Raw genomic sequence first — 13332 nt, 5'->3', positions numbered from 1 at the left:
CAATCCACCTAACCTGCATGTCTGGACTGTGGGGGGAACATGCAAACTCCACGCAGGGAGGACCTGTGATGTGAACCCTGGTCTCCTTACTGCGAGGCAGCAACGCTACAACTGCGCCACCGTGCCGCCCATTAATTTAAATGTTACTGTTTTATTCCAAATCATTATTTGTTTAAAGTAATGCCCTTTTCATCCTATAAACTAGTTAATAATACTTCAAAATCCAGCTGTGTTGGAAGTTACATAATCTTTTTCACAGTTTGTCACGACTCGTGCACTTCAATTTTGGTTATGTTATCGGAGTAATGATCTATCTAGACGAGAAAGCAAAAAATAATTTCTGCAGTCTAATCTAGATAAGTGAGCGGCTGTTTACTTTTCCCCCATTTGGACTATACACCCTCATTTACTCTGTATTCCATATATTATAAGACGTTAGTAATGTGTTCCACATCAGTATTCTTATTTACTTTTTGAAACCCTTTAGTTTTCAGGTGGTGTTCAAGCAGTACTCATTTTACAACACTGAATTCAATATTGATTATAAATAAAATTGGACATCTGAAAACGTTCCTGTAAAGTGGTCCTTGGTATTTAAGGACTTCACAGGTCTGGCTGTTGTTTGGTATTTGTAATGAAGTGGAGCTCTTTTTCCTTATAGATCTTATTACAGCTCGTTTTTATGTTGGATTTAAAATGGGTCAGCTTTTGCAAATATTTCTTTTATAGAAACATGATTAACACATGTAAATGTGCTTTGGACCACCACTTTGACCACTCAAAAGCAGAAATCATAACAATGTAGTCTTTTGTCTGTCACATTCTCTTCACTTGGTCACTCTGGTCACTGTCTACGTGCCAAGAGTAGTTGCAGCAATGACAGTGAAGTGTTGTTTCCCTTTGTTTTGGTCAGACTGAGTGGTGTTTATCGTTACACTTATCTGTCCTCCATTAAAACCACTGCTCAGTACTATCCATCCATTTCATGAACCAACTTACTTGAGTACACAGTAGCTGAGAAGTGACAAGAATCAACATGTGATGGGGTTGGCAGTATCCATCACACAACCCATTCAGTTTCCTCATCTAAGCTTGAGCCAATCCTAACAGCAACAAATACAAGGCAGGAAACAGTCCAGCATCACATTGTGCACTCACTCATATGGGGCAAACTAACCTAACGTATACTTCTTTGAGGGAAGATGGGAGGGGAAAAGTGAAGTTTACAGAGGAAAAACCCCTAGAAGATGGGGAGAACATGCAAACTCCACAGACATAACGGGGCTATAATTTGAACTTGTTGGTTCTGCTGTTGTCAGGCAGCAGCTCTTTGCCACCTGCTTTTTACCAGATGTCACCATTTAATTCTATATTGTACTTTTAAAAAAGAGAATATAAAACATTAGAATTTTTTTTTATTTGCGATGTTTAGTACTTATGAAGAAAGACATGCTTTTTGTTTTTGCATAAAACGCATCAAATGGAATGATTGTTTTGCTTGTTACATATCCCTTTTTAGTAGGTATCTGTATTCTCTTAATTGGGCTTTGTGTCCATTAACTCCTATGCCAGGTGAGCACTGAGGAGTGTGCGAAGTGAAGGAGACAATGGGCTCCATGTCCCAAGTGAGGTTGACAGAGGGGACTAAGCTTAAAATCCATTAACTGTGTAGTTAAGAATAGTGATGAGCAAACTCCACTAAATCCTCTTTGCCTCAAGTTCGGCGAAGTCACGGAAAAGTTCAGGACAGACAGTAAGCTGGAAGCCGGACAACACAGAACTTCCAGAAAATTCTGAATGAGCTTGTGGCTTAAATCCAGCCTTCTGACCCAGAACTTTACAGGGTCATCAGTGGCTGTAGACTCACATGTACGGATGCACCCCAGGTAGTCACTTACTCTACGGTCCAGCGGTGACTGCTAATGCTGCCACTCTTTGTCTGACTGGGTCGTCCGATTGGCACCACCACTAGTGCTGGTACTGACAGCTATCGGATGAACATGCAAAGACTTTGGGTGAGAGGGGGGCACTGGAAAAAAAAAAATTGTCTAAGATGGCTGCACAGTGAATTTTTCAGGGAAGAATTTGACAAACAATCACCAGTTAACCCAGCAAATTTTGCCGTGAAACACTAGTCAAAAACCGCGGGGCACAAGAACTTGCCAACAACTTGATTTACTGTTACAGATGTCTTTCATTTCTCTATCAGGGTGAGCTGCAATGGAGCCCATCTACTGCACAGTGCTTCCTGGAAGTCCCGATGAACTGGGGGTGCCCGCTGAAGCAGACAGGACAAAGCACAAACAGTGTCTGACCATCGAGGAGCTGCTATCCACTGAGAGGAGTTATCTGAACATGATACAACTGTGTGCTGTGGACATCAGGAACTGCTTGAAGCAGAAACAAGTATGAAATAGCAAACTACATCTCAGCAGACATCGGGCACTTTTTATAAGTGCAACTGGTGGGGGAAGTTGTTAAAAGATTTTTTTTTTAAGTTAGGAGGCCATTTACTAAAAAAAACCCAGAAATGTGGTACCATGAAACTCATCAAAGTAAATCCAACAATATAAACAGTCTGAGTGAAGTTATATAGAATGTCTGCACCGTAACTGAAAGGCCTAATAAACAGGCAGTGCCCACAGAGAATGACTTCAAGATGGTGATTTAAATTCTCACTTGGCCTATGGCTTTTCTTGGGTATACAAATGTTGTCATAGTGTCATCCTTTGGTGGCCCTGTCATTGAACAAATGAACAGTTCTACCTGAATTGATAATTCTGCTTTACTTAATTATCACTGGACAACAACTTATTCCAAAAGTTCTGCTTCTTGAAAATTTCTTGGCGATTATGATAGACAGCTTCAAGGTAAACACAGATATATTTTTATAATTTAGATTTTAAGAATTTGGTAAAACATGAAATTAAATTTTACTGAACTTAGTGCGTGTAATCCCTTAATGACGCTGACACATTGCATTTGTTCAGTTGAGTTGTGTTCAAATCCCAGTACCGTATTTCCCCGAAAATAAGACAGGGTCTTATATAAATTTTTTGCTCCAAAAGATGCACTAGGGCTTATTTTCATGGGATATCTTATATTTATTGATGTACAACAATATACTGTACATTTATCCAAATACAGTCATGTCATCTTCTTCTGGAATATCGTCATAACTCTCCACATTCAAACCCTGAATCTCAGCTTGAATTTGTTGCTACTCCAGCCGCTTTTAGGATCCTCCAGGATCGAGGTATGTGCTTCGATGTTTCATGAATGGTTCAATGTTGTGAAGCAAAATGCAGACATACAAATGCATTCGTGGTGCTTTGATATTCAGGCATTGCATATTCCCGATCGTAATGACACGATATGTTTTAAAAGTCTCGCATACCATCGTCTGCACCTTCACTATACAATCAGAATGTATGATGGCGTATTTGAGCCACAGAGAAAAAGAAAATAAGGATATAATAAAAATGTCTATTTTGTGATTAAAGTGGAAATGTCAGCTTTAAACTTGAGATGCCCACTTTAACCTCGTAGTTTACTTTATCATTAAAGCAGACCGTCGTAAACGCCATCTTAAAACTGACCCAGTTGTTAAATCGCTACGCGCTGGGGATTCCTCCTGACCTGACAGCAGCGGCAGGCAGCATCGCCACCCAGAACACATTACATTTATAATATTCCAGCTCTCTGCACATTTAGAATTCTTAGATTTCTACTTGATATCACTTTCATGATGAAATGCAATAAAAATATGTACTGTATGTTACATTTTACAGATAAATCGTTAACTTTGTTTAAATAATGAAAACTGCTAACAGTTACACATATGGGGTGGCACGGTGGCAGAGCAGTAGCACTGCTGTCTCACAGAGAGTCCCGTTCCTTGTGATCCCTGCCTGGAGTTTGCATGGTGGGTTTCCACAGTGGGCTCAGTTTTCCATCCAAAGACATGAAAGTCTGGGGATTTCGTGAAGCTACAATGACTCCAGTGTATGTGTGTGCTTGTGTTCACCTTAGGATGAGCTGATGCCCCGTTCAGAGATTTTGTTTCTGTCATGTGCCGATGCTGCAGGAATGGGCACATCCCTGAATTGATGGATGTAATCATTAAACGTCCTTTTCAGAGATATTCTGGCAAGGTGTCCTTGGAATTTAATGGATGTTTTGGGCACACACATCGCATCACGTGAAGTATAAACCTGGCCTTAGGCGCCTTACTTTTCAGCTGACGATCTTGACTAAGGCTTATTTTTGGGGTAATGTTGTATTACAGAGCTGCCTGAAAATCATGCTAGGGCTTATTTTCAGAGTAGGTCTTATTTTTGTGTAAACACGGTAGTATTGACATTGTGTGACCATGAGCAAGTCACCTCACCTGCCTGTGTTCCAAATGGGAAAACAAACAAAAAAAAGAAATGTAACCAATTATATCTCAAGTTTTGTAAGTCACCTTTGATAAAGGAGTCAAAGACAAATAAGCAAATGTGGTTCTTGGAGTATCAGCACAGTTGACACAGTGCTGCCTGACAGCTACAGGCATTTTGGTTTTAATCCCAGACACGGTCACTGTCTCTGTGGGGTCTGAATGTTCTTCCTGTGTCTGCACCCCAAAGATGTGTGTGTTACATTAAATGACAACTTTAAAAATGGGTGTGTGCATGAGTATACGTAGAGATGGAATTCCACCTTATCCAGATTTGGTTTCTTTCCGTCTTTTACCCAGTGCTGCCCATACATGCAAATGGATAAGGGGATTCAGACGATGGATGGATTGTTGGATAGAGATACAGTATGTAATAGCTGTATCTGCTTTCACAGTTTTGCCTAATATGTCCTTTTCTCCTAAATTTGAATATACATAATGAATGACTCCAAGTTGTTTCTTATAGGCCTTATGAAGCCTGTTCTGATATGACCCAGAATTTGTGAGACTGTGTTGTCACAGCAATAGTCCTTGATGGCAAGTTTAATCTTGGAAATAGCACAACTGTTCTTTTCATTTTTTATTTTTCCATTAAGTTAGACACCTCAACCTAAATGGAAAGAGCAACAGAGAGCACTTCAATAAAACAATACAATTACTGCCATATAGCTGTTTGCTTCCTGAGTTGCCTGTCAAACAAGAAAGTCCTAACGTCACCATGCAGTTTGAAGCTACTTATTGGCTCCAGGGTACATGGCATTATCTATACCATGGCTTCTAATTGAATATTTAAAATATGTTGAAAGATTTGACCACAACAGGTCTTTCAGATTTGTAATTTAACCTGCAAAATCTTTTCAATAAGACCTAGTGTCTGCTGGGTTACTATTACCACGCTGAAATTTTTGTTTTGTGTCAAGGGGTGCTCTGTTTCCATAGCTGTAGTTCTGGACATGATTTATGAAGACATCAGAATCATGTCCTCCAATTGCGACCTGGCTTCATGAACTTGGCTTTGGCTTATACTGGCCTCCTTTAAGCATCTGAGGAAGGTAGTTGCTCTACAGATCATTCCACCATTCCTTGTCCTAAAAAATATAAAAGGAAGATGAGGTTTGCTCCTACTAACTTGTCATGTCACTGGTAGTCTGTTAAGGGTTTCTACTTTTCATTGAATTGGAGTTAAATAATTTGTTATGAAACTCATTTCTAGGCATCCATCCAGGTGGATCACATGACCACAGGACAATATGATTAACTTCGCTTCATCTAACCATCTTCCTTATCATTTCATCAGCTGTTATGGGTTTCTACTTTTCATGGACCAAGAGTTATATAGTTTGTTGTGAAACTAACTTCTGAGCCTCTATCCAGGTGGATCCCATCACCACATGACAATATGATCAACTTCACATCATCTGACCATCTTTCTTATTATTTCATCAGGCTATTTTTCCATTGTAGGGTCACAGAGAGCCAGAATGCTCAAAAAGTACTTCACTACAGCAGATATGATATTCACACATCCTTAGACATGTGCTACATCAGTTAGGAGATGTCAGTAACCACAGGTGGAAGGCAGGATCCAATCCCGAATGGGACATCAGTGATAAGATGTGGCTAAGCAACTGGACTTGAGAAACCCTAAGGTTGCTGCTTTAGTTCTTTTCTTGGGATTCACTCTGTGAATATGTCTATAGTGTATATATAGAATAGTATGTAGAGTATATACAGTATATAGTTCAAGCAGTATTGGTTGTTTGCTTTTTAGAAGCTATTCAAAGTCATATAGATCTTCATTATCAGATTTTACTTTTTTGGAGACCATTGTGTGCTTTTAGAGGCCCCATGCAAAGTGCTGCATCCTAGATTGCTTGCTGGAGATGGTTTCTCCCATGATATTCCTCTGCATCTTCCATTCCCTAGTCACCTGCTACTGCATATACCTTATAATGTGTAATGTGAGCCTTTTAGTGTCAAAGACAGCAAATCCATCACTGTTTTCAACCTCTATAATTCATCTCAAATTTTTAGGCATATTCGGTATGAGGCAGTAAACATCCAATCTATTGGAGGACCTGCTAATGTGTATGTATCCGCCTATCACATACGTGGGAAGAAAACTCTCTGAAGCATGGGGAGGACACATAAATGCGATATTGACCTATGTTATTCTAATTCTGTTTCTGATTCTAATTTGGTTTATAGTCACATTTGCTCACATCTTTCTAGTTTCGTTAGTTTTTTGCTTAGCCCTGCAAGTACTTAGAATGGAGTTTATGGTATACACAAAATGCTAACAGTGACATAAAAAACAGGACTTTTGGTCTCCCAAAACTCTGACAGACATTCTTTCTGCTCTTCTCATTATATAGCTCCCTGACTTTGATCTGGAGGGGTTGTTTGCAAACATTGATGATGTAATTGATGTCTCCAGCAAGCTGCTATATCAACTGGAACTGATGGACACTGAAGATCCACAGTACCTGCAGGCCCTCAGTAAATATTGTCAGCCCTTTCTTCTTTTGTTTTGTTTTCTTTCTTTGTGTTGCCCTCAGTCCTACCCTTCCAGTATCTGCTTAAGCTGCTTACAAACTTTTTAAAGTTCTTAATGATGAGGGTTTGGGAGGACATTGTAAACTCATATACTACTAAAACACAAATGAAATACTCCACCTAAAAATAATGTTCTTTTTATATGTTTCTTAACCCATGTGGTTTATAATGATGGCTGAGAAAAATGTTTAATCTTGTGTTTCCATGGAAAAGGATTTCTAATAGAATGGGTGTCTGTGGAGACCAACTCTGGACCACAGCAAACAATATCAAAAACATACATAAAAAATCTCACGTACCTTGTGTCACTTAATGTACAATAATCCTGAATTGAAGACCGGACAATTGACCAGTGAATGAGAAGAAGAGACAGGTCTTCAATTCAAAGAGTATTTATATACCAGTATTTTAACAAAAAAATGAATATTTTTTTTGCCCGTTGTGTGCATCCAACTGGACGATTTGACATTTGCATTATGTGGCACAAGGAACTGAGATTTTTTATCATGGACGTTTTTGCTATTGTTTGCTGTGGTCCAGCATTGGTCTGTAGTGACTCCCATTCTATCAGAAAGTATGTTATCTCAATTCTCCATTAAAACATGAGACTAAACATTTTTGTTCGGCCATCACTACAATCCACATGGAGTAAGTAATATATAAAAATATCACTTTTGGATTAAGTTTTCCTTTACATAGCATTTATCTTTTTTATTCTTGCAAGCTTCCATATCCACATTAATATATTCCATATGTTTTGTTTTTTTTCTTGTCCAGGTGATACTTTTCTATCCATGAGGTCAGATCTGGAAAACACATACAAGGAGTATTGTGCCAGCTACAGTAACATACTTATTCTAGAGGCGAGATATCGAGAAAGAGAGGAGCTTGACAAGATTATTCAGGAGACCATTACAAGAACAGCGTAGGTTATGCTTCAGTCTCTTGTCATTTTGGTCAAACTTGATTTATGGACTGCTTACAAGTTGAGAATGATCTGTTTGTATGTGGGTGGTCATCATGTACAAGATGTTAGCAGTGTTTGGCATGCTCGTACAAATCTTTAGGAATTAGGTAATTGAGCAATTCTAACAGATGGTGGTGCAGCTGACTGGACCTTGAACTTGCAGTCAATGTCTGAACTGTCCTCCATCCCAAAGCTGAGATGGACATTAAACCTACTCAGCCAAAAGCTTGGGAGTCTGATTTATTCTACCACTCTAGCAATTTAGCTAGCCAGTAACAAGTTAGAATACCACTCTAGGTTTTGTGGTTGATGCATAATGGTGTCTGAAACATGCAGCCATCACATTATAGCAACAGGTTTTCTAGAGGGTTTTCAAAGAGATTCCTGAGATTTTGAAATCCATTTTATGATTCTCAATGCAGAACTGAGGAGATCTGAGTTGATCCTGAGAGCACTGGGCACAAAGCCACACTGTGTTGCAGGGCACACTCAGTAACGCAAGTTGCCAATTAGCCCAGTGGAGCAAGTCTTCAGAGTTTGGAATGAAGTATGGTGGCAAGAAAAAGTATGTGAATCCTTTGGAAATGATGACATTTATTTATAAATTTGTATTAACATGTGGCCTGTCCTTCATCTAAGTTACAATACTGAACAAACACAATCTTTTAACTAACTATACAAAAAATATTGCACTGTTATTGTACATATTGAATACATCATTTAATTATTCACAGGTGTAGGTTGGAAACAGTATGTGGACCCCTAGGCTGGTGACTTCAAGAAAAGCTAAACGGAGTCAGGAGTTAACAAACCTGGTGTGCAATCAAAGAAATGGGAGTGGAAGTGTGGCTTTGAGGTACCTTAATATATGACACAAAAGCCCAACATTTTGAGTTTGCTGTTCACAAGATGCATCTAGTAATGTGAAGTATGCCTTACAAAAAAGAGATCTCAGAAAATCTATGCTCAAGAATGGCTGATTTGCATAAAGCTGGAAAGGGTTACAAAGTCATTTCAAAGAAGCTGTAGATATCATCAGTCTATGGTTAGCCAAACTGTGCATTAATTATGACAATTTAATACTGTGGCTACTCTCTGTAGAAGTGGGCATCCGGCCAACATGACTGCTGGGCTGCTTTACTGACTTGGGGCCTGGACAGCTTGCCATCATTGAGGGGGAGATTAATTCACAAATGACTGTCTAGTAGCTAAGGATGTTTAAGGATACTGACCTTAAACATCAAAATACATTTACTACAGAATGGTTTAAAAATGGTTTGCCTTTTGAAATGTATCAGTCAGATCCCAGACCTTAATCCAGTAGACATGTCCTGGAATGATGAATGGTCCAGAATTCCTCCTGAACATTGTGCAGGTCTCATCCACAGCTACTAGAAGCAGTTGTTAGAGGTCACTGCTGCCAAATGGGCTTCAACCAGTTATTAAATCTAAGGATTCATTTAATTTCTTCCACAGCACACTGTGAATGTTAGATGGGTGTCTTGAATAAAGACATGAAAGATTATAATTGTTAGGCTTATGTCTTATTAGGTTAAACAGATTGAATCTGTCTATACTTGTGACGTAGGTGAAGATCCACTCCACTTAGTGGAGAAAACCAGGTCATTCCGATTGGTTCACAACTTTTTCTTACCACTGTACCTGAAGAAAATTTTTCACTTTTATGAGAATAACACATCTAGACAGTGACCGATTTGGGGTCTGAAACCAGGGTAACTGTGAGGCAGCTGTGCTGTTACATTGTGACATTTTTTTAGAGTGGCTTTGATTTTTATCATTTGCATGTGACTTCATGTTCCACACTGTGGAGAATTTACTCTAACGTGGGTCCTGTTCAATATCTTAAGTACGATGTATCAAATAAATACCTTCAGGCATCTAATAAAGTTGATCAGTGAACACCGAGTCACTGGCCTGCACCAGGAAATGGAAGGATATCCAGAACTGTATAAGATGTGGTGGTGTGTAGCCTACTGACAGATAATTTGTTCATTGCAATGCAAATTGTAAATTCAGTTCTATATAACAATAGGAAGAGGAGGTAAATACTTATTCAGATAAAAATACAATATTCTGTCTTTGTCAATATCATGTTAACAAATGTGAAACTGTGGTTTCTGCTGGTGCCCCTTTTTTTTGGACTCTAATGTTCTAAGTGTGTAGTTCAATTGCCATAACTACCAGTTTTGTCTCTCTTGTACGGGTTCAATGATTGACCTAACCCTATGTGTGTCTTAGCAAAAGTGCCAAAGGGTAGCTTTTTAGTAGGTTACAGTTACCATTTCACTAAGTGCAATTTAATCTTTATTACCATGGGATGCTCAAAGAATTCACATTTCTTTTTTGCTCAGACCCCACACAAATGCCACAAATCTTTCCTTCTTCTTGGTAATGCCAGTTCAGAGAATTGCCCGGTATCAGCTTCTCCTGCAAACCATTCTGAAGAACACAGAACCTTCCCATCCTGCTTACCAGTCACTCCAGGCCGCTGTGGATTCCACAATAGCGTTGAACTCGAACATCAATGAATACAAGCGCCTCAAGGAAGTAGGTAAGGCTGCATGCAGAATGTGTGCTCTGATGTTCAATGTGCCTACGCGTAAAAAGCCTTCTTTAGTTTTTACTTTTTTAGGTCACCCTGTTCCTTTTGCTTCAGAGCAAATTTAGAAACTTTCAGTATACCATTGGCTTGTTCCATTTTAATCACTATTTCTTTTTTATTTGCAGCTGACAAATACAATAAGCCAGAGAACCTCACTTTAATGGACAAAATCTACAGAATCAACACACACAGTATTGCCAAAAAAACTGCTCGACTAAGCCAGATGTTAAAACATGAAGCTGGGTTTCTGCCAAAAGTAAGCTTACTCATCAAGATCTTCATCCTTCACACTATTCATCCATCTATTTTCTAAACACCTAAGCGCATGTCATACTTTACTGCACTTTGGACTGACAGGGTGTAGTTTACATTCCTGATCTACCTGCTTGCTCAATCTATGATTTTATCAACTTTTATTGACCAAGTTATTTAACTGTCCTAAATGACACCCCCTGTCAGCTTGTAAACAAACACCACTTTTACAGATGCAGGACATGTTTAGTATGTAAAGGGATCAAAATATAATGTTGCTGTTTAGCCTGAGGGGTCTACATACAGGACATTGCATGGATGAACTTGAACTGAGATATATTAATTATTCTGTGACATTCACAAAGTGAGATTCATGGTGTATGAAGTTTACTAAGGTTCTTTTTATTAGTTTTAACCTAAACTAAAGGTGATGCTTGTCTCTTTCACAACATACAAACCTGCGCAGTTTCACATTGGAGCAATTCAGAGACCCCAGTTTGCCTAAAATGTGTGTTTCTTAGTTCAGACATTCAGAGTGTGAAAGTTCCACACAGACCAATATAAGACTGGGAATCAAACCAAGCACCATGGCACCTACCGTCAACAGTTTAAAAGACTCATCTGCCCTGAATGGTGGTTGCCAGGTTCCATCCTGGGGTTCCCTTTTTGTTTCAACCAATTTCACAAATAGTGCATTGTTATTATTTTTAATTGATCCCATTGTTTAGTGAACCATCCTATTTTATTCTGTTTCTTAGAAATTCTGAGATGCTTGTATTTTTGCCATTTTCCTTTTATTTACTCTTTTAAATAGAGTTTGCTTCTATCCAATATTAGGAATGAGACATTTGACACAGAGGCTTTGAAGCTAATATTACTTTAATGAAGCACACTGTGGTGAAGCAGCGTACCAAAGCTTGTATCAAAGTCCCAGCACCACGTGACAAGTAATGTCCAAATCTTCAAACGTCACTGAAACACCTCGAATGCCTGCCTACTTCCAAATTTTGTTCAATTACACATGCTATAAAAGGGGATGTGAAACTACTGGTTATATTTTTACAGAGACAATATTGAATTACATATGGAGTCTAGAACTGGAAAAAAGGCAATCAAGAGAATTAGAAGTAGAAAGCCTTTATTGTCATTGTAGAATAATTACAACAAAATTATGAGCGCCATTCCAACTGGTACAAAAAGCAAAAACGACACTACTTTTTGTGAAACACAACCAATTCTATAACGCATAATGCAAATAAGAAAACAAAATTAAAACAGTAATATTATATGTAAAAACATATTTAAAAAGAATTAAATAAAATAACAATGGAAGCAGTAGTAATAAAATAAAATAAAACCATTCCACTGGGGAGTGCAGTAGCAGTATGTAGGAGTCTGTTTTCCAGTACAGACTAAAAAATTATTTAAACCACCTTAATTTGCTTAATTTTGTTCAGTGTATTTATGGCCATTGGAAAGAAACAGTTTCTGAATATATCAGTCCGTACTTTCAAAGATCTATAACTCTATCCAGAGGGTGACATTTCAAACAGGTGGTGACCAGGGTGTGAAGGATCCTTAATGATGTTTGTGGCTCTGGTAAGATAGCGGGAGTGTGCAATGACTTCTAGGGAGGGCAGACAACAGCATGTGATTTTTTTTTTGTGCTCTCTGGAGAGCCTTCTTGTCTGTTTCTGTGCATCTGGCGTACCATACTGTCATACAGTAATGCCAGGATGCTCTCGATGGTTGAGTAATAAAAAGCCACTAGTGGTTTTTGCTCCAAGTTGCTTTTCCTGGTCACTGTCAGAAAGTGGAGTCTCTCAGACCAGCAAAGGTTCACTGAAATTTGAAAGTCTGCACCCTTTCCACATGATCTCCATTGATGTAAAGAGGAAGTGGTTCTGTGCTATGATTTCTGAAGTTCAGAATGGGTTCCTTTGGTTTTGCTGGTGTTCAGTATTAAGTTATTCACTGAACATCATTTTGTCAGTCTCTGGACCTCGTCTCTGTAGGCCGAATCATCTCATTCTAATATGAGCCCTATTCCACAAATTTAATTATAGTATTTATGGGATGGAGTGGGGCGCCATCATATGTGTACAAAGAGTAAAGTAGTGGGCTCAACACACAGCCTTGTGGAGATCCTGTGCTAAGCAAAAGGGAAGAAGAGAGATGAGGGTCGAGTTTAGAGTGTGGGAATATGTTGACGTGTGATTAGAAAATAACTTAAATACTATACAGCTGTATGCAGTTCTTCTGTAGTGGAACTTACAAGGTGTAAATAATACTGTAGGCTGTTGTAGGCACATTCCCTAAACTCTTTTGCCCTTTCTTTTTGCTGTCTGTGTTGCACCAGCACATTCCCTAAACCCGGTTTTGATTTTTTTGGTCCTTAATACTAATATTTCTCAAACTCATGACAAAATGTTAATATTTCACATCGCCCCATAGCAGCACTCCACTCACATGAAAATGTCACATAATTAGGAATCA

General features: G+C 38.7%; 1 protein-coding gene across 3 annotated transcripts in view; it reads left to right on the top strand.

Moving 5' to 3' along the window:
* The window catches only part of arhgef37 (Rho guanine nucleotide exchange factor (GEF) 37), a 61691-nt gene that overhangs the window by 25498 nt on the left and 22861 nt on the right, over nucleotides 1-13332 (top strand). For all 3 annotated transcript variants that reach the window (XM_028812912.2, XM_028812911.2, XM_028812913.2), the window contains 5 exons: nucleotides 2210-2406; nucleotides 6814-6937; nucleotides 7772-7919; nucleotides 10334-10533; nucleotides 10710-10840. In XM_028812912.2, coding sequence (XP_028668745.1) covers nucleotides 2221-2406; nucleotides 6814-6937; nucleotides 7772-7919; nucleotides 10334-10533; nucleotides 10710-10840 — 789 coding nt within the window. In that variant the 5' untranslated portion in view covers nucleotides 2210-2220. The remainder of the gene's footprint in view (nucleotides 1-2209; nucleotides 2407-6813; nucleotides 6938-7771; nucleotides 7920-10333; nucleotides 10534-10709; nucleotides 10841-13332) is intronic.

The sequence above is a fragment of the Erpetoichthys calabaricus genome, chromosome 11 (assembly GCF_900747795.2).
Source record: "Erpetoichthys calabaricus chromosome 11, fErpCal1.3, whole genome shotgun sequence".
In the NCBI taxonomy this organism is placed as follows: domain Eukaryota; kingdom Metazoa; phylum Chordata; class Cladistia; order Polypteriformes; family Polypteridae; genus Erpetoichthys; species Erpetoichthys calabaricus.
Note: the sequence above shows the minus strand (reverse complement) of the source record. Positions and strands in the feature narration are given on the sequence as shown.